General features: G+C 38.2%; 1 protein-coding gene across 3 annotated transcripts in view; it reads left to right on the forward strand.

The window, feature by feature from the left end:
- Positions 1–21,392, forward strand: part of ACSL3 (acyl-CoA synthetase long chain family member 3) — a 36,513-nt gene extending 15,121 nt beyond the window's left edge. The window contains exons 4-15 of one of the 3 annotated variants that reach the window (XM_042041843.1): positions 1,784–1,893; positions 3,131–3,269; positions 5,122–5,272; positions 5,876–5,999; positions 6,157–6,228; positions 6,729–6,868; positions 7,587–7,759; positions 8,365–8,439; positions 9,112–9,303; positions 10,097–10,211; positions 14,762–14,919; positions 17,267–21,392. In XM_042041843.1, the coding sequence (XP_041897777.1) occupies positions 1,784–1,893; positions 3,131–3,269; positions 5,122–5,272; positions 5,876–5,999; positions 6,157–6,228; positions 6,729–6,868; positions 7,587–7,759; positions 8,365–8,439; positions 9,112–9,303; positions 10,097–10,211; positions 14,762–14,919; positions 17,267–17,430 (1,613 nt within the window). In that variant the 3' untranslated portion in view covers positions 17,431–21,392. Of the gene's footprint in view, positions 1–1,783; positions 1,894–3,130; positions 3,270–5,121; positions 5,273–5,875; positions 6,000–6,156; positions 6,229–6,728; positions 6,869–7,586; positions 7,760–8,364; positions 8,440–9,111; positions 9,304–10,096; positions 10,212–14,369; positions 14,920–17,266 lie in introns of those variants that run through there. The other 2 variants (XM_042041845.1, XM_042041846.1) reach the window with 2 other exon arrangements.
- Positions 21,393–22,053: the final 661 nt, after the last annotated feature.

A 22,053-nucleotide genomic window follows, 5' to 3' on the forward strand; every position in this document is an offset into this window, starting at 1 on the left:
TTCATTCACAAAGGTGAATACAAAATAACCCCTTCTCAGTGTGTTTTCAAGAGAATGACGAGATTAAAAAATTATCAACACTTTCAGATTTGCCAGAAAATGTTTCAGGTGCCAGTGTGGAGAAGTGAGAATTTCAGAGATGAGAGTCATTGCTCAGTTTTGTTCTCTCCATGACATCAGTGCACCATCATATAAATGGTCTCTCTTTCTCTTTGGCTCTGTCATATAGCTCTGAGTGTCTTAATGTACTTATTTGTAGATGAGTTATTCATTACCTCCATGGTTATACCCGAGATGATGTTTCGCCTTCTGGGCGGTGTTGTGGGCTTGGTTCTGCTTGTTGGCTCGGGGCAGCTGAATTTCTGCTACATGTTTATATAACAGGGGTCACTGCAGTAAGTAGAGAGAGCTCGTGGGAACGAATAGAGGCACTCTTCTGGACTTTGCTCCCACCAAATTAAAGAAAACACAGTGCATGTGTATTTGCCCTGCAACAGTTCTGAACTATGATGGACTGTTTTAACAAGAAAAAAATAAGTAGAGGTCAACTATTTACTTTTCTGTGTAAGAAAACTGCTTTTGAGTTCTTCTGTAGTATGCTGCATTGGGTTAGTAACTCCTTGGATTTAAAATGTTAGGAAAAAATCTTAGAATACAACAGAACTTTATTTAATTTTAAGTTTTAATCTTTGCTGCAGGGAGTACAGTTCTAATGTGCAATGGGGTGTCTTATTTTCATAATTATGCTCTTCAAGTATTCAGGTAAATACAGACTAAAAAGCAGAAGATATTCAGGTACCTGATGTGACAAAACTCCCAGCAAGGATATTTTTTAGTAATTGATTGTCTTGATTGACCTCAGAGCTTTTTTGAGATGTCGCAGCTTAGTGTTCAGCTTGGAAAATAAGAAAATTTTTTTCTTTTAGAGCAATACTTCTCTTCATTTTTTAGCTGCCTTTTTCTTCTCTAGTCTCTTCTGGTCTCCTCTCATTCAGTTCCATTGAAAATGGCAGGAAATTAGATATTATTTTAAAGGTGTTATGAAATCATTGTTTAATATGCTTGCTAATGAGCTGACCTTAAAAACAGGAAACAATTTTTCTTATAGTCAATTTTCTAAATATTTTCTTCCTTGCTATTCTGTATGATTCTCATGATGTCAGTTCAGGGTTTAATGATTGTGGTGATTAAACCTTTATTACATTGTTTAAATAGATGGCAGAACAGGATAGTCATAGATTTGTTCCTGAGTGTGAGAATTCCTCTGCTGATGACACATACTGCCATGCTGTAATAATTTGTTATTAGCAGTCAGTTGTAGGAGGTTGGTAAGAGAGTATGTGAATTCTGGAAAGAGAAGTCACAAGAATGAAAGCTGGTTTTTTCCTTGTGTGCAAGAGAAATGTTACATGGTGATTAAACTGAGAAGGTTTGCCTACTTTTCAGATGGTAAAAGCAGTGAAGGCATGAGAGTAGATCCAGGAGAATTGCATAAGGTGATGTGGTTTTGGTACATCTAATTAGACCTTGGAAAAGAGTAAGAGTAAACAGTCACATAGGGAATGGTTGTTCATTATTCCTTCTGTGAGTAACTGAAAATTGTGTTGTATTGAAATCCATGCGAAGAGGTTTTTTAGGTATAAAACTGTCCCACCTTTCTGAGTTGACAGATACTATTACTGTGTTGCCTAAGTTGGAATAGATTAAATCTCAGTTCTTTTTTGTAAATTGTACTTGCAAATGTAACCCAGAGATTGACCATTTCCTCTGTTTTGTGTTTCAGTTGTTACTCTGTATGCCACTCTGGGAGGCCCAGCAATAGTTCATGGGCTGAATGAAACAGAGGTGACCACCATCATTACTAGTAAAGAATTGATGCAAACAAAATTGAAGGTCAGAAAACTGTTCTATCTCTTCCCTGTGTGTGTGTGTGTGTGTGTGTTTATCACTGTGAAATGGCCTGGTTCCATTGTACAGAACAATGATTTCTTGCCTTTCCATAAGGCAGACACTTTTGGAATAAGATTTATGTATCTCTCTTCATGTACAGAAAAGTGGTATTTTGTTTTCAGTGGGTTTGAGGCTCCTCAGTGACTGGAGAACGAGTAATTTGCAGTATTGCAGAGCTGGAGTGCTGCCTGGAAAAGCACCTTTACAATAAACTGCCGTGGCTTCTGGGTGGATTTAGTACCTATAAATGTAACAATGGGAAGAACAGAAAAACATATAAACTGTGTATGAAGAGCTAACTGTGATCATGCTCCTGGCTTATTATCAGATGTTTTCCCAGCAGTGAATGGCTTTTTAATATAAAGATGGGTGTTTGAAGAGTTAGAGCTGTTTTTTCCATGCAGGGGGGAAAAAAAAAGCTCACTAAACATTAGAGCAGTCAAAGAACTTTTTTGACTTACTGACCCTGATGGAATACCCAAGTGGAACAACTAATCTGCATGAGTTTCATCATTGTGTGTTTTGGGGAAACTGGACCTTTCAGATAAGGCAATTGTTTTAATGAAAAACTGTGCTGCTGTGGAATTTTGAATAAGAATTTCCCAAACTTTAAAAAGAAGTTACTAGAATGACAGTATATATGCCATGCACATTTATTTCAGCTTGCAGTAAGAGAATGTGTTTGCTCTGCTAGAGGTGATCATCTCTTCTTCCACAAGAACACCTGATAAATGTCTTAGAACTCATACTTTGCTTGAAATGCTTAACTAATAATTTTCCATATTTTTTGCTAACTGTTTCTTATTTTAAATAGCATAATAACCAACGAGCAACCTAAGAATTATTGTGAGCCCAGTGTCAACAGTTTCTCTCAGTGTTCTATGGGAGGCAAAAGTCAATTACGTTTACAAATCATTGCAGTCTTATTTGTGGGGTTTTCATGAAATAAGGTACAAATCAGTAAATGGTTGGAGAGGTTTTTGGACTTAAAATTGGAAAGCTTCAAGCTTTGCAGCTGTTTGAGCTCGGAAAGTTTATCCTTTAAAATTCTCAGATGTTTTATATTAGTGCTTTTTAAAAAGTATACAGCAGATAGCATGGAGGTTTTTGTTCTTGGATTTTTTTTCTTCTTGGCATAAAACTAATTTTTAATTTCTGAACTCATTTTTCATTTCCACAGGAAATTGTTTCTCAAGTTCCACTGCTGCAACACATAATTACAGTGGATGGCAAACCCACAACGTGGTCAGAGTTCCCCAAGGGTGTCATTGTTCACACCATGGCATCTGTGCAAGCCATGGGGGCCAAGGCAGACACTGGTAGGTTCTTCCTGTTTGGACCATCTCATTTGGTGCCCTAATTTGACCCTGTTGAATAAACTTCGAGAAACTGCAGATTTCAAAATTACGCAGATTTAACCCTTTATCTCCTTTTCCTTTAAATAAAATTTGTGTAATTTTTTTGTTTTGGTTGTGGGTGGTTGGATTTTGGGGTGTAAGTTTGTTTTGTTTTGTTTTTCAACAGAGTAAAAACTACTCCACAATCAAGTGTCACAGGTTGAAGGATAGCTTTTAGGATAAGCAATTAATAGAGGATAGAAACTTGGAAAGCATTCTTGAGATCAGACATATTAAAACCAGGTTATTCGGGGCACAGAAGGAAAATCATTGTGTATTTTATAACAAAAGAAATAAGTAATTTGTTACCATTAATTTTTGTAAAATTCACAGATAGCAAAATGTAAAATAGCCATTTGAATCTGATAGAACTTGGTCACTTACTGACCAGGTTCTGATTTCTGAAAGCATCAATCTACTATGTAAATTCATTGAAATCTGTTTCTAATTTATGTAATATTTTTAGAACTAAAATTCGGTTTTTTAGAACTAAAATTCGGTATTTTAGAAGTTATTTTAATTATAATCATAAGAAATTCTTATTCTTGGCTCTGAAGAGCTGACAATCCTAGTATCTTAAGATTTCATTATATTCAGTAGTTGCTTTCTTCTATTCTTATCCTTTGTGTTTTCAGAATCTCATGACTACTGAAGGCACAGGAATGTTGGATTGTATTTTAGGAGTAAAGAGGGTGGTCAGTCTCTTTCCTCTTGATGTTCAGGGGAATGGCAGATTTGCTCCTAACATAATGAGCTCTCAATTTCTTCAGAAGATGGTTTTCCCTGTTTGATATACCAGTCTTATGTACCATTAAAACTATTTAATACAATACCGCAGAAAAATTTTTGCTGTAATTCATTGGCTCATTGAAATTTGTTAATCTATGTGCTATGTAAAAAGGTATTTAATCTTTCTTCAGTCTGTTAAATATCACATACTCTGCACTACAATAAAGGAACATTATCTTTGTCAAGTTAACCGTTCATAAACTGTGAAATGCTATCATGAATTGTTTATGGTCAAGCATGTCCAGTTAATATTAAGTAGATGAGCTATTGCTTATGGTTTTTTCTATGTGTTGTTCATTGTGCAGGATAGGCAGGATTCAGTGAGTGGGAAATGATTAAATATTGCTTTCACGCTTCTCATTTAGTGTGTGCACTGTGCCACATGCACTGTGTGTGATGCAGTTTCCTCTGAGTAAGCACAGCAGTTTTTGTATTTTCTTGCTCTCAGCACAAGTATTTAAAAAGCACTTTAATTAAAGCTGTTGAACTTCTTTTAAATATTTATAGAGATTGGACCTCAGGTTGGCTCAGCAGTGCTTTGCTTCAGGTGTTGCAAATGAGGCAGTGTGTTGTTCCCTGCCAGGGAGCACGTGAGGAAGGAGCTTGGCACAGAGGGATGGACCCTGTGGCAGCCTGGAATCAGGGCAGTGAACCTTCCCGAGGCAGGGATGCTCAGTGGTGCTTTGGAGAAGCCAAAGCTCTGCCTGTTGTTCTCTCCACTGCAGGAGTAGGGGAAACATAATAGGAAAACTGTTGTTGTGGTGATAAGGACAATCAGTTGAAGTATTGCTCAGCTAACGAAAAGTTCCTACTCTTTGTGAAGGCACTTAAGTTTGACTGCAATCTCTTTAAGCAAAAGCAGAATGTAATAGCAAGAGTCCTGTGGTGCTGTACTGCAGTGACTGCTGAAATGTGTCAGTGTGTCATCTCCCAGCCCGAGAGGCCCTCCACACATAACACATCCTATTTTTTTAACAACTTGTAGGAAACAAACAGCCATCCAGGCCTGTGCCCTCGGATATTGCAGTGATCATGTACACAAGTGGATCCACAGGAATTCCCAAAGGAGTTATGATCTCCCATTGCAACATAATTGCTGGGATAACTGGAATGGCTGAGAGGATCCCAAATCTGGGGTACGTACCTACCCTTAGTTACCAGCAAATAAAGAAGTCATGTAGTTGCATTTAATTTTAGTTTAATTACTGTGTAAAATATGAACTCTTTTATATTGCTGTGGCTGTGACACATCATACTATGCACTGATGTCTGAGCATCTTCCAGCACTGTGCTACACATGACTACTTCATGTACTCTTTGTTCTCTTCTCTTCGGTGTGTGGGCAAGACCAGGATACAAAAGCCTGCGAGGCCGCGTTCCACTAGAGTGGTTGAAAGCCTCCCTAAGCAGGGCTTCCCTTGCTTAATGTTTAAACTCAGTGGCTTCTTTCTATTTGGTCCAGTTTTCAATCTCATCCAGTGAGTTGCCTTTGCAACCATAACGCATGTTTAATTGTCTTGGGATGAGTAACCATCACCTTTTGTTCATGCCTTAAACCTACAGTACATAATATTCAATTCTTGAAACAAAACCTGTGTGACTTGAAATATGTTCTCAAGCTCGAAGGCATTTTCTACTTTCTCTAGTTCTACAATAAACTTTGCATAAATTGTGCTTAATGATTCATCTGAGGACTCTAGTGATACAGCATAAACCTATATTTTACACATTCTTTGCAGGGAAAAAGACATTTATATTGGGTACCTGCCTCTTGCCCATGTTCTGGAGCTGAGTGCTGAGCTTGTGTGTCTGTCTCATGGGTGCCGCATCGGTTACTCTTCCCCTCAGACCCTGGCTGACCAGGTATGTTGTAGATGTAAGTCTGCTATGTTAAAAAAATAATTTTAAAAAAATTACTTACATCAGATCTTTGTAATATTTCTTTTAAAATACTACAAATACTGTTTCTCATGTTAAAGATCTTGAATGTGTCTGCTAGTAAATTTGTTCTTCACTTTAGTCCTCTAAAATAAAGAAAGGAAGCAAAGGGGATGTTACTACACTTAAGCCAACTCTAATGGCAGCTGTTCCGGTAAGTAACTGAAGGATGAATAATTTTTAAAGCTTTTTTTAAAATATGACTTATAATTCCATTTTTAGCAACAAAATTAATACCATGACCACTTAAATAGAAAAGGTAGAATCTTTGATGTTAAGCTGCCTTAAAATAATAATTTTGGTGCTTATTTGTATGTTGGGGATAATCATGATATGAGCATCAAACTTTTTCAAAGTTAAGATGGCAATAGGGATTAGATTCCCATTTTACTTAGTCATTTATTGTTTGTTACAGTGGTGGAATAAAGAGAGTTGGCAGCAGGCAGCTGGGGGTTAACTGCTGCTCTTGCCCAGATTTTGCTTTCCTTCTTTCCATGAACATCTTGCTGTGTCTTAGCAATGGAATAGGAGGGGACCTGGGAGTGGGTTGTCACCTGAAACATACTTGAATTTCTAGATTGTGTTTTCTTTTTGCTGTACTGAATTCAGGATTTCTGTTTCTTTGAGTTAAAGTTCATCTTTTTACATAACTAGGAAATCATGGATCGAATCTACAAAAACGTCATGAATAAAGTGAATGAAATGACCAGTTTCCAGCGGAATCTATTTATATTGGCCTACAACTACAAAATGGAACAGATTTCCAAAGGTTACACTACCCCACTCTGTGATAGGTAATATTAACTTTATTTTTAATGGCACCAAAAAATCAAAGTCTTACCACAGGAGCAGTATCTAGTTCTTTGTGCTTTTCTTCATCTTATTGTTGATACTTCGAACATGAACAAGTCTATACTTGAGCATAAATTGAAACAACAAAACAGGAGTTTGTGTGATGGATTTAAATATTTACTGATAAAATTTAAGTGAGTGTTATTTAACTTGGAACTTGTAAATTGAAAATTTACATTTATTGCATTTTCATCAGGAATTTAATAATAGATTTATACAATTTTTGGGTAAGATGAGAAGTCTATTCCTACAGAAAACTGTAGACTCTTCATTTTCACAGAAGGGAGCAATAGTATATCTATCTCAAATTGGAAAGAACCCACAAGGATCATTGAGTCTAACTCTGGGCTTCAGTGAGAGTAAAGGATAATGTAATTGCAAAATTTATACAACTTAAAGTATTTTTAGGAGAAAATCACACAATTGCCTCATTAAATATATGTTCTGAAATGTTTAACTCATCTTCAAACTGGAACATGACACAAGCTTAGAAATCTGTGCCGGTATTTCTGAAAACTTCAATGTGCTCCTTCAGGGTTTTCCTTGGATATCATAAAAGCGTATTTGAAGACAGTGGAAGCTTTCAGTTCAGATCCTAAACTCAGTGCTCTCTTGTTTTGTTTTGAAGCCCCAAAATGTACTTTTCCCTTTGCGTTTCAGCCTTATCTTCCGCAAGGTGCGGATGCTGCTGGGCGGGAAGATCCGCCTCCTGCTGTGCGGCGGCGCCCCGCTGTCGGCGGCCACGCAGCGCTTCATGAACATCTGCTTCTGTTGCCCTGTGGGGCAGGGCTACGGCCTCACCGAGTCGGCTGGGGCTGGCACCATCATGGAAGGTGGGTGGCACTGCACTGGCACCTGCATTGAGCTCTGTGGGGCTTGGCTCTGACCCTTTGGTGGTGCCACCAAACATTGTCAGGGAACCCTAGAATTAGATGTTCCCAAAAATGTATAAACCAGTGGGAGTGCTGGTCTGGATGCATTGTGCTAAAGCAGGTGACCTGCATGTAAAATGGATGTTCTCGTTTGTGATAGAGCAAACCATTCTAGCGTGAATGGGATCTTGGCATTGTTGCACTTACCACTTCAAATGAATAAATTTTTTCATATTGTGGTGAGTATATTAAGTTGTTAGGAATTAAAATCTGCCTGCACCAGATTTTAATTTCATGTAACAGAGCCTAATGGTTTCAGTTGCCTTTTAGTAACTGACAGTATCTGTAAATACAGCCATTTACTCTCTTAGCAGAATAAGAAGTTTATCTGCATTGTCTTGCTAAATCCATTGATTTTCTTGGAAGTTTGGTTCTCTGAATTAAAGTCCAAAAATACATAGCAGTTAATTTTCACTGACAGCAAAAGATTTTTTGTTTTTTTTTTTTTAATCCTAATCAGTTTTGGTTAAATGTTTTTCTGAAAAATGCTCTTTTTTAAATTCTAGTTTGGGACTACACTACAGGAAGAGTGGGAGCACCTTTGGTCTGTTGTGAAATCAAGTTAATGAACTGGGAAGAAGGTGAGAATTCCTGCATATGATTAAATTGTAAGGTGTTTGTAAGAACTGTGTTTTTCTATTGGGCTTTGCTCAGTAGCAGTAATTAGAAGAGTATTTCTTGGCTATTTAGATTTTTAAATGCTACCTTCACCTATAAAAGTTTGCTCCTGGGGAGAAGAAAGGTAAAATAAATTCCTCAGTGGTTTCTAAACAGGAAAATATCCAGACAGAAGCTGTCAGTGCAAGTGGCACTTTGACTGGGTAGTATGCACAATACCTTCAGTTGCCATTAAGAAATTATTATAAAATAATCTTCATAGTATCATTAGTAAAGTCATTAAAAAATTGTCATGTAGGATGGAAGCTTAATGAATACATTATAAAATACATGTAATAAATTTTGAAATGCATTTAGGTGATTTCCTCTCTCACTGTAGGCTTTTATGTATTGTAGAGTAGAAATACGTAATACTTAAGGGTGTTTTGGGCTAATGCAAGGCCTTATGGATTTTTTCTTTCCAAAAATGAGGCAATTTTTTTTTTTTTTAATTTTTATTTTTGTGTGAAACTGATAAAGCACATTACTTATTACTGCCAGAAGGATGGCACGAATTTTTCCTTTGGAATATGTTTTCATTCTCATTAACTCATTTTCATTTTCATTCTCATTAATAAAAACCCCGATCTTTTTAGGTGGATATTACAACACTGATAAGCCATATCCTAGAGGTGAGATCCTTATTGGAGGGCAGAATGTGACTGTGGGCTACTACAAAAATGAAGCACGAACCAGAAAAGATTTCACTGTTGATGAGAATGGGCAGAGGTGGCTCCATACTGGAGACATTGGAGAGTTTCATCATGATGGGTGTCTAAAAATTATTGGTGAGTTAATAAATTCAGGTAAACATGTGTATGTATATATATTCATGTACATACACATTTTTCAGGGCTGTGAAATACAGTAATTTAAAAAATCCCTCCATATCTTGTCATGAAGTCTAAAGCCTTCCCATGTATCCCAGGGAAGTTCTGATATGTTAATGTAAATTTGTTTGTGTCTTAGAATTTGATTTTTTTTTCATTTTGAAACAGTCTTAATATTGACTCCCTAAGTTACTGAGACTGGATAGTAAGTAGAGAGTTAAATATAAGCTAATTGAGTAGATAAGCTGCCTTATATGTTGTATAGTTTTGTAAGGTTGTGTACAATAACGTCAAGTAATTTGGGCTTAATTTTTGGTTCCTAACGTTATATTTCAAGTAAAAGGTGAACAGTTGCTCTTTAAATATGGATTTAGTCTGAAATAAATAATGTAATGTTACCAAATGGTGCAAATCCTGCCTTGTGGGTCTGAACCAGACAGCAGAAAATGTGTGCTCCTGGCTAACAGTGGCTCTTGCACAGTTCCAGTTGTCTTCCATGCACATGATGGTGCTGTCTTATAGGAAATGCTGTTCTAAAGACAGAAAATGCATGGAATTGTAACGTCCCTCATTTTGGTGGGAGAGACTGATAAAATGCAGAGTCTGGAAACCTGATACTAAAGGTTTCTGGTACGTTCACCAAACATGAGTCAGTTTTGGTATTTAAATATGCATTTCAGAAAAATTTAAAATCAATGTCTAGAAGTTTTCTGTTCTGTAATTAACAATTAATTCCTTTCTTCCTTGTTAGATCGCAAAAAGGATCTTGTAAAACTGCAGGCAGGAGAATATGTTTCTCTTGGCAAAGTAGAAGCAGCTCTGAAGAATCTCCCACTGGTAGATAATATTTGTGCGTATGCAAGCAGGTAAGAGCAGCTGATACTTTGTTACTGCTCTGTTCTTTGTCCTCTTGAAGCCGTAAGCAAAATTTTTTGCCACTCAATGTGTGGAATTTTTAAAATCAGTTAAAGAAGGGATTTTACTTACAATACAATGGAATAACTATCAAAACTAAAAGATCTGAAATCTATTTTTATTTTTCCTTTCTCATTTGTTTCATAATTTATTGGAAAATACCAATAATGAGTCTTACATTCCCCCTTCCCCAATCTGAAAAGCAGCTGAGCTCTATTGCATTAATTACAGACATCACTCAAGCACTTTGGAGATTATTACCTTTAGAAGCCCTAGGACACCTAGTTCCTTGCTGTGTTTAGTTGTGATCTGTCCTTCAGAGGAAGTTACTGTGGTACTTCAGAGGAAGGTGGTGATAAAAACCACCAACAGCCCAGTAGCTGGCTTGTGAATTAAAGTTACTTTTCTTTAACCCTTGCAGTACACCACCTTTAAGCCTGAGAGAAAACACACTCTAAATACTGTGCAAACACACAATAAATGGCAATCAACTGTTGTTTCTTTTTGCTTTATATGTGTACTAGTAAATGAGGTGATAAGGGCTCAGACATGTCTTAAGTTTGTTTCTATAATTTCTTAGCTCTTACAGATATAAATATACTTCAGGTGGTCTTTGTTTCCTGTTGACATTTGACACTGATGTTTGGAAAGTTATTTTGGAGCTTTTGAGTGATCCGAAATATTCTGATTCCCACTTTATTTTGATAGATGCCAGGACAAGCATACCAGAGAATTGCTCAGTGGTAATAAATAAAAAAAACCCCAACTTTTGGTTTGTTCACCTGGTTCTCTGTAATTTTGGGGGGTGGGGAGGGTATGTTAACTAATGGTAGGCATTCTGTAACTTTAGTTGGTTTTGACAGTTTTGGATCAGTAGGCTGCCATGCATTGGGCCTGCCACCTCTGAGAAAATTTTCATTCTATTAAGTTTTACTTGTGGTTTGGACTCACTGAGTGAGTCTCATGTTTGCTCACTTTGACAGCCCGAAGTTGTGATTGTTCCAAGCACCCTCTGTAATCTGTGGAGAAAGAGCTTCCTACATGTGATTTCTTTTCTTCTAGGATTGCAGTTCGCTATTGGACTCATGCTACCAAATTTTTGTGTTAATTTTTCTAGGTCAACATAACATTGGAAGCTAAAATGCACTTGCTAGACAGACACTTGACTCTGATAGGCCATGTTGTGTCTGTTACTTAAAAATAGGAAAACCTATGAGCAATTTTTAAAGGTAATTTACAAACAAGAGTCCAGACCAGGGACAAACAAGGCAAGACATTCCAGATGGGTTTTTCTGTTGCGGCTGTATTTTTTCTTAATACTGTTATGTATATAATGTAGCCTGAGTAGCCATGTAAGAGTCCCTGAATGATTGTCCATATGCACATTTCATTGTGGATATGTGCTCACCTCAGCAGTCTGAGCTCAGAGAGATTTTGTAACCTGTGACCTTTCTTAGATCCTGTTTCTCCTTATACTTTGCCTGGATGATCTTGTATGCAGGAGGAGTCCTTTATATTTGTAGCTGTTCCATTTCCCACATGCAAAAGGACAAGGAGGGTGGACTTACAAATGGGTTTAATACGTGATTTGACCTTAGATTTTAGGGTGCAAAGCTCCTCTGAACATGGTAGTAGGGAATCAGAATTGTTTGCATGATATTGCTGCTTCAAAAGCTGTATTGACTTCAGATAAAATAAGTGAGATAAGGAATAAAAACATTTGCTGAAAGGAGTCAGGATTAGAGCTCTGTCAGGGGAGACTCTGACTGCTTTGTCAACACTTCACCTATCCAACACAAATGAAGTGGGTTTCAAGCATCACCTCAGGAAAACTAGTAACTCAGTTACCTGAGGAATGAGGAAACATGGCAAAAAACCTGAGGGACTTCTTAGTAATCTCAAGGAGATAAGGACCAGACTTTACAGAATAGAAACAGTGGTATCTATATGTAGTGCCACTAAATAAGTTTCTGACCATAGGTCTGAGAGCCATACATGGGGTAGAATCATAAGCACAGCGAGGGAATGAGGCTGCCTAGTGTAGGACAGACATTTTGGCAAAATCTTTCATCATGGAAGAGATGACTAAGGAGGTCTTGAGGACCAACTTCCACTGAAAATCACTTCCAAGACTGACAAAGCTACCAAATACAGAAGATCTGCATAAGAAACAGCAAGAGGGAAGATGTACCTTCAGGATACCTCTCAAGACTAAACAGTGCTTTAGCATTTGAACTGCAATAAGTGAAGCTTTAACTTTGTGGCACAGAATGAAAAGCTACTTGTTTCAGGAACTGTGAGCTTCAAGGTGTTCTTTCAAGAAAAAAGCAGTTGGGTGAACCTGTTTGTCCAGAACAAATATGCTTCTAGTCTAGGGGCTGGATTTTAGATGAACAGAAAGTTTGATGCTTTTCAGCCAGCTGATTACTTCTGTATGCTGTTCATCCATGGAGATGCTGTTGATATTGCTGGATGTGATTTTGAGCATGTCAAAAGACTACAGGAGCCAGGGAGGAAAGTGCCAGAGTCCTTTGTGTCCTAGATGCCTTCACACACAATACATACACAGTAGGGAGCAGACCATAGACAAAGTTACAGGGGTTCAGTACAGAGTACAGCACGACTGTGTGTGGTGGAAGATGGGACAGAGTCAAAGCCAGAAGGTGAGATGGAAGCAGTAGTGATATTGAGGCTAATCTGAAATCATCCTGTAATACATTATCAGGAAGAGAAAAATGAAAATGGTTTCAAGCTGGCAGGCAAAGCTTGTGATGATGCTGCCAGGGAAGTCTGTGTTTGTAATGGACTCTGGTTCAGTCTTCTCAACTCCTGTCAGATGCCCATTATAATTCATGCCAGTAACAGAGGAGAAATTGCAATGTGCAGTAACCAAAAGCATAATTAGAGATATTTGAAGACCTTAAGGGATATAGCTACAGTAATCTGCATGCCAGGGCTATGTTTCCATATTTTGTATTAATGATCTGTCTGGTGAGAGTTGAAAAGATTTAACAAATCTGTAGATAGTTAAGGTGGGAATGGAACCAAAGCTACAGTGGAGGATAGGCTGAGAATTCAGAGCAAGCTTGGCTAGATGGGGAGACTTGCTTGAAAACAGCAGTAAGTTTAAAGAGAGGATTTGTAAATGATACTTACAGCTAAATAAACTGCAGAAGTTAAGGGTGAGAACCACCAGTTGGTAGCAGTTCTGTAGGAGCTGACATCAGTCGACAAGTGCCATGCTGCTATAAGAAGGTAAAGGGCATAATCAGATATATTGCCTGCAAAATGCACAATGATCTCTTTGCTCTACCAAGCATTAAAGGGTCTGAGTTCTGCATATAGCACATCTGAAGAGATGGGCCTCATGAAAAGAGTCCAGGAAAAAAATGGCAGTGTCTGGGCAGAGACCTGTGATGGCATGATTTAGGAGGAAGGGGCACTGGTTATATTTCTAAATAAACCTAAGAAAGGAAGCAAGACTAGAAGGGTGACAAGGAAAAAAGGTAAGAGTCTGTGAATGAAAAAATAGCTTCTGTGGAAAAGGGAGGGACATCTGACTACTCTGATGTAAACTGCAAAGAGGAAGAGTCAGGAATTGCCATCAGGAACACCTTATCCATGCTACGAGTGATGAAGCACTAATTGGCATTAGTGCTTGCTGATGTTTAAGAAAGATTCAGACAAACATCTCTTAGATGTATCTGACCCTGCTTCAGGGCAGGTGAATTGATTAGGAGCTCTTCTAAGATCACTTTCAACTCTGGCTCTGTAATCTGCTTTGTTAGAATGTGTCAAGCTGCTGTATGAGGTTCTGTGCACATTTTGCCTAAACTTTACACCATCTGAAAAACCTTGAATACCTGTTTCAGAGTGAATAGTGCTTTAGGGCCCAAAGAGTTTGAGATCACAGCTTCCTGTGTTCTGGGCCTGTCAGGAGCAGACAAAGAGTGCCAACAGTACAGTTAGCGTATGGACAATCACTTGAAAGAGAAAGAGAAGCCACTTCCCTTACAGAAGCAGGCGTCCTTTGAGATGTGTTGTGCATATGCTCGTTCCACAACCTGCTCTCCAACCCCTCTTCACTGCAGTCCTCTACTCCTCTACAGTAACTGGATTCTGCAGTTGAGAGGAAACTGAGGTAGGGAAGCGGCACACCAGTCTCCATTCCGGGTTGCAAAACATGAGCAGAGGCAGGGCGCAGTGACATCGTATGGGTACTGCTTCCCAAAGCTTTGGGCATGAGACACAGTGGAATATGCATATGGACAGCACACCTTGAAGCAATCCAGTTACTGTAAGGTAAGTAGCTTCTCTTTCTACTTATTTTTAAGCAGGCAGAGGTAACTTCTGTCCTATTTCAGGAAGATTATCAGGTGAACAAAAGCCAGCTGTTAAGAGCAATATCTCTGTATGAAGTGTAAACCCCTCAACTTGTAATGTTATTTTTGAAGAGTTGTTTACTTGTAAAATTCATACTAAAGTACATTGTGCTTCTCAGTTTCCATTCTTATGTCATTGGATTTGTTGTGCCAAATCAAAAGGAGCTCGCAGAACTAGCCCGAAAAAAAGGATTCAAAGGAAGCTGGGAAGAGATCTGTAACAGTCCTGAGATGGAAAAAGAGGTACTGAAGGTGCTAGCTGAGGCTGCCATGGCAGGTGAGTGGCTGGGTAGACGGTATCAACCTTGTGGACTGCAGTGTCTGTGAAACAGATCATCATAGGCCCTAAAAATATTTCCTTGAGTATGTCTATTTCATAGAACCTATAGGAAGTGAAATTTTCATACAAAAAACCCCAACGACAAAACGTGAGTTGGATCAGTCCTTTTGTTTCATGGAGCTTCTTTTACTGTGGTAAATATAGCTGAGAAGACAATATACAAATAGGGCAAACTTCGCAAGTACTCCTTTTTTCTGCAGCACTAACTATTCTGAAGAGAATTAAATGTTTTTTTAAAATTGATGAAAGGTAGTTTTTGATTCAATGATTTTGATGTTATTTTGTATTCACTTTAGTATCACAGTTCTTCATATGTGTCTGGTGTTCTTTAAGATGTCCTCTAGTATCTTGTTGGCCTTAGCTGCTGGTCCAAAAACAGTGTGGGCCATCTATAGATCCATAATCACGTGTTAGGTATCAGACAGTCTCACATGCTACATACCAGTGCCGAGTTGAAATAAACCCATGGTGACAGGGGCACACACTTCCATCTGAAGGATTTCCAAAACCAGAGCAGCATCTTTGTAGTTAGTAATTTTCAGAAGACTTTTGCCACATTTCAGAGTTACTCAGATGTTCCATATCAGTGTCCATAGTGTCTCATGGTGAGTTGTGTAGCTTGGCCAGTTTGTGTGGAGAAATGCTTTGCTTGTCCCAAGCCTTCCATCTGCCAGTTCAGGGTGACTCTGCTGAGCTCTGGTCTGGGAGAGGCAGTGAGCAGTCCCAGAGGTGGTTGTGATTCTGTCGGTGTGGGTTATTCTTCCCCCTCAGTATCTTTTTCGTGCTAATTGGCCATAGTCTGTCAGGCTGTTCTGGTGCAGAATGATATTTTATTACTGGCACAGTGATATTTTGTTCTTCTTAATAATTTCTGCCTTCCTTTTGCTTTTGCCCATTACTAAACACTGAGCTTTTTTCATAACACTGTCAGTTATGGCTACAGAATGATTTTTTTTTTTTTTTTTTTTTTTTTTTTTTTTTAAATGGTCATCAGGGGTGTAAAATTTTCCATACTCATTCTCTTGACGCTTTCCTGCAATGGATGTTTGCTGCTGTGTTGCAGTTGCTCAGTATCACAATGTCCTTCTGCCCCTCTTTGCCCTTTGTCCTCCTCCTTTCTACACTGGATAACTACATGCTTCCAGCAATCTTTGCTTGTTAATCTTCATCTCTTCTCCATATTGCTTGTGAATATATTAAACTCTGGTGAGATACTTGCCAGCTCCCATCCCAGGAGCACCGTCCTGCCATGAGTGCAGTCTCAGCACTGCAGCTGCTGTTTCCTTGCCCCACCTCTGTAGTCTGGCTTTCTTCACTGTGTGGAGCACGTGGACAAAGTCATTCTCAGAAGCTGCTGTGATGGAGAGCATGTACAAAGTTGCCTTCCTTTTTTTCTGAAGCACTAACTATTCTGAAGAGAATTAAATACTTTTTTTAAATTGATAAAAGGTAGTTTTTCATTCAGTGATTTTGATGTTATTTTGTATTTGCTTCTGATTTTCACTTTAGTATCACAGGCTTTATTTTTAAATACTATGGGTTTTAGTGATAAATTTTAAAAATCTCTGAAAATGCAAGCCCAGTAATCTAATGCCAAAGAGAGAAAAAGGGGCAGGAAAATCTAGAAATGGCAGGTTGCACAGGATAAATATACATTTGTGTGTATTTTTGAAGTTCAACTTGAAAATAGAGATTTTTTTTTTTTTATTATTGTCTGTTGGCCACTCTTCTTTGATTTTCTTTTCTCATACCTGAAATCATAGCAGAAACTGTTGCAAATGATAGTGTTTTATGCAGGAGGTGTAACATGGAGAGCACTGCTCTCTTTCAGTACAGGGAAGAGCTGCTATATGAACATAATTCTCTTGATCAATTTACAGCTATCAGGAAAAAACAAACTCCCTCATTTTTTCAAGCTTAGCTTGAATGGATATTAAGACTTCATCTCCAGATGATGAGCACCATGATGCTGGTAGAGCAGAGTGTGTTTTGAGGATATCATTTCCATGCACTGAGACTTTTTTGAAGTTAGGGAGCAGCACAGATACCTGAACAGCTGGGCTTTATTCCAGTATTTCAGTGGAAACTGACCAACAGGTACTGCTGGATCCTGTCTACTCTGCTTGTGACCCCACAGGTTGTCAAAGCCAATGTGGGAGGTTGGAGGAGCACTTCCTCATTTGTCACGTGCTTTTCTGTGTGAGAATATGATTTCTCCTTTTGTGCTTAACTTCAGGAAAATGGTTACGTTTAGGTTCTGTATTAAAAATATTTCTTTTTACAGCGAATCTGGAGAAGTTTGAAATACCAGTAAAAATCCGTTTGAGCCCTGATCCTTGGACCCCAGAGACTGGTTTGGTGACAGATGCGTTCAAACTAAAACGCAAAGAGCTCACGGCGTTCTATCAAATGGACATTGATCGAATGTATGGCAAAAACGTAAAATAATCCTCCTCTGCACCACTTTGCTACGATGAGCTTGGATCAAATAGGAAATACTTGAATTGCCTGTCTCAACTCAATGCTTGAGATCAACACACAAAACCACCATTCCTCATTTCCAGCTTAAACTGTTCTTTCTAATGGCATCACCATGATGACTGGCACATTTAGTAAAATGTTATGGCAGCAAACTTGTGTCTGTCTCCTTTTTTCCAGTTTTCTCTGCTACCTTGTCAGTCTGTGGATTTTCCCAGGTCTTTTTGGGAAACCATGATTCTGAAGCCTCAAGTTTTTAAACATTTATAAATCCTGTATAATGTTTTATTTGTATCTTTAAAATTTGGATGTATATAGAGAGAACTTGGCTATGTAAGAAATGGTTATACTGGGAGCCTTTTTTTACCTAATTATTTAAAGATAAGAAGGTATTGATGTTGTGACATTATGTACATTGAAAATGCTTGTAACAAGGTAATTGTTGAACAGAGGACCAGGTTATTTGCTGCTGTGCTATTTTTCTGTGTAAATCTGAGGGAGAAAATGTTTGACATTCCAGCTTGTGTAATACACCTTCAATATGTGCCTAATGGTTACTTTTATTTTTATCTGAAAATGGAAGGATGGTCATGGCACAGCTCTGCCTCAAGGCAGGTACTCTTGCAGGTGTTAGTTAAAGCTCCTTTAATACAGAAGATGCTATTAACACAGCAGAAGTTAAACCTAAGAATAATCTCTCAGATACAGAAACTCCTTTTTTAAATAACTCGTGACCATTTCATCCAGAGTTGAATTGTGTAGTGCTAATGTGAACTCTTATCATTAATTTTTCCTAACACTTTACAAGCTTGACAGTGTTCTTTTAGCAGAGGGACTGTAGCAATCTTTGTCTTTTCTCATTAGGTTTGGACATTACACTGGGTTTGCTCTTTTGTTGTTTGTGAAGGTTTGACAAGACCCTTGCTCTGCCCTAGCTGCAACCCACATCTTCCGGGGGGGGATTTTTAAAGTCATAATGACAGTTATGTTCTCAGCTCACACAGTGCCTAGCTGCCCTTTGTGCCATTAAAAATCTCCCTTTGATTCTCTGTCCTTTTGTGCAGTACTTTTTGCTTTAAAAACAGATATTTGAAGCATTTGTCAGAGTTATTTATGTTGCTTGGTTTGTTACACCCAACTCTTACTTTGGGAAGGAGTCTTAATTTCTGTTTCAGTAGAGATTCAGGGATATAGTTTGAAAAAATATGGGGGCTCTTCTTCAGTGAGTGTGTTCAGATTTTTTTCAGATGTGAATTTTCTTTTCAAAATATTTCTGGAAAGAATAATCAGGGTTACATGAGAATGTGAAACGGCATGCATCAGTCAATGTTGTGATGGAGTAAATATTAAAATGGCTTTAATTTGGAGATTACTCTCGTGTATCATTTACTTGTAGTAATAAAACTCAAGGTCCTGATGCTCACTTAGTCCCCTGCTATGGCAGCACATAGCAATGCTGAGGGGCAGAAGCTTAGTTTGGGAGAGGGAGTTCCTGCTGTTTGTCTTTGTGACATGAGGTTTTGGGAGGTCTTTGATATGCAAATTCTCATGCTATAAACCTCTGAAGTATTTTTTTTTAATTTATGCTCTCCCTTGATTATCGAAAGCAGATTCATAGTAGTTGAAGGTTATCAAGCAGGTTTCCTGTACTTGAGTTTTGATGAAATTATGAGGTGGTCTATGCTAATTAAGGATTTCTTCTGCTGCTGTCCATGAAAAACTGTTAACATTTGGTAAATTTTGGTGTAAGTAATCAAATGGAAATAGAAGCAACAAAAAGAAATTGGGACCATATATTTTTGAGATTACTGCCTTTAGATATCCAGATCATAAATGAAAACCGTGTGGCAAATAGAGATAAGACAAATGTTGAAAAATGATTGAAGAATCCAGATATGGAAAAATTGCCAAGGCTGTAGGGAAGTGTCACACCCTGTATTAGACATTACATTACTAACACTTAAATTTGTATCTGTGCTCCCTCAACAGGTTCTTAAATAGAACTCAACACAGCCTGTACATTATTCAAATATTTTTGTGATTTTTAGTGAAAATTAATAAATTGCTGAAGTACTATGTATATCACTTGGTGCATTGTGCAGCAGATTTAAGAAAATCTGCTTTTGGTTAAACAAATCTGAAGTTAGTATTTTGTTCTGCTAAGGGTTTGAATTCCCTTTGGAGAAGTTGCATAAATGAAACTTTTAAAATGGTTTGGAAATAGTAGTTTTAAATTTTTTTTACTAATCCAGTCACAAGATGGGGTTGCAGTCTAACTGTGCATTTGATTTTATAGTTCAGGTTTGTTTATGTTTAAAATGGCTGTGATATATGTAGTTCCTCCTTCAATAGGCATCAGATTCATTGTGGACATTTATTCTACAGAATGTGAAAACAAAGCAGTTCATTACATTTAGTCTCAGCGCTGGAGATAGACTTTTAAAAATCTTTGTGATGAGTATTGGTTTTGTTCTTTGATTTATAACAAAAGACAGACTCAACTACTGCTGGATTGTGAGTACTTCCAAGTCCCATTGAGGCCTCTTGTCCTGTGGGTGCTGGGCAGTGACAGGGTCTGTAATGGGATGTCCAGTCAGGCTGCAGTTCAGGTGTGGGCCTCCCTCCCTCCCCTGGTCCTGGTCCTGTGGGCTGCCAGGTCCTTCTGGCTGCCACCCTGTGCTCTTGCATTGCTGAGCACAAGGACAACTTCAGAGGGATTTGTTCCAACCCCGCAGAGGTGCACTGCTTGCCAGCTGGGAATCTCCCTCCATTTTTTCTTTTTTTTTTTTTGGTTTGTCTTCCCATGCCCTGTGTCACAAGAACAAAAGTTCCTGCTGGCGTGCACTGCATGTGTCCCAAAGGCTGTGGGCAACTGTACAGGAACTGAGAAGTGCATGTTTGGAAGGAATGGTCTCTGTCATGTGTGGATTTTGTAATGCAAAGAGCCGTAACTAAACAATCTGAGTTCAAACTAAGAGCAAGGGGCATATACCTCACCTGAAGAGCCCCCAAAAGAGGGGTATTTTTAACAAAACTTTTGTAAATACAAACTTACCAGGTCTCTGAATCATTGGAAATTGTAACTACTTACTCTGTTGTGAAAATCCATGCATTTCATTATTAAAATGGTTGACCAAGAAATTCCAGGGATGCTGTGAATATCCTTTAAGTTCCACAATTCTTTAAAAAATTTCAGGACTTCAGGCTATCATTCAAGCTAGATGTGTTGTTTGCAGAGCATGGTGTTTCTGGACTAGGTGAGAAATTCAAAAGTTATGTGTCAGAAAAGACAGTGCAAGTTCGCTGCTGCTGCAGGTCTCAGAGGCAGGAGCACACCTCAGTGGGGAGCTGTGGCTGAGCACTGAAAGATTCTGCTGACATGGAAGTGAAGAGCAATGTGTGACTGGAGCTAAGAACGTAACGCATACCTACATCCCACTGCTTTACAGACAGGATGCAGAGAAGGGTATGGAACCGAAACCACAGATTAGGAACACCCCATAAAGCTCGTGAAGTTATGCAGAAATTGCTATGGGACATAAAACTCCTTTGCAATAACCTTTGTCCTGCTAAAATTCACAAACTTTTTATTCTGTACTAAAACTACATTTAGGCGATGCAATGCAGCATTTTTAATTTTTATTACTGTGGTGTATTACTTTGGATGCAGTATAAAATGGTGTACATCTGTTTCTTTACTGGTAAGAGGAACAATTTTCAACTTGCCTACACCTTGGACCAGGCTGAAATGTTAATTGAATGACCAGTTGTATATTGTTGTAATGGGTTATTTAATGTAAACTCATTTTCAGTGTGATCTTGGTTGTTACTATGAAATGCCTGAACATTGTATATCCTAATTGAGTTATATTGTATGAATTATTTATTTGTAATTGGATATCATGTTTCAAAAATAAAATTAATTTCACAAATTGGTCCCTGTACATCCAGTTTTTTCAGTGGTACAGAGTTGATAATATAGAAATGTGTTTGTTATTGTCAAATATTTTTATTTACAAATACATGTGACCATTTTGGACTGAATGCAGGAACAGAAATTACCAGGTTAGCCTGGATTTTCACTGCAGGAAAATTAATCATGCTTGGTCAATTTTTATTTGCATATGGTCTGCTGTTTACCTGGTTTTAAGAGCACTGGCTGTGGTAATACCTGATGTAAAGCTGTAGGCTTATGACTTTTTTTTGCCTATCCAAGTGTGCTAGGACTTGTATTTGGTGTGTCATTTTCCTTAAGTTTGTGGGTTGAAGGGTCAGGTATTAGATGCTAGCAGTTGGGCTTCTTAAGCGATCTTGAGCACTTCAGTTTCAAGTTTTGATTACAAGCTCACAAACCACTGCTGGTAACACTCCATCCTGGAGGCATCTCAACAGAGGCCTCTTTTTCCTCTTTTTGTGTCTCTATTTACAGGTTCCCCAAATGCCCAGGGTTATAGTGCTGATGAAATGTCAAACCTTCCCTGCTGTGTAGCTGATATTTTTGTTTATCCCTTTAACCAGCCATGAGAAGGCTCCGTCTTCCTCCAGATTCAGTTATATGCAAAGTAATTATTACAGCTGGTGGTGGGGTCCGAG

This window comes from Corvus kubaryi, unplaced genomic scaffold (assembly GCF_017639235.1).
Source record: "Corvus kubaryi isolate FWS band 111438036 unplaced genomic scaffold, C.kubaryi_AGA036_p1.0 37397, whole genome shotgun sequence".
NCBI lineage: Eukaryota > Metazoa > Chordata > Aves > Passeriformes > Corvidae > Corvus > Corvus kubaryi.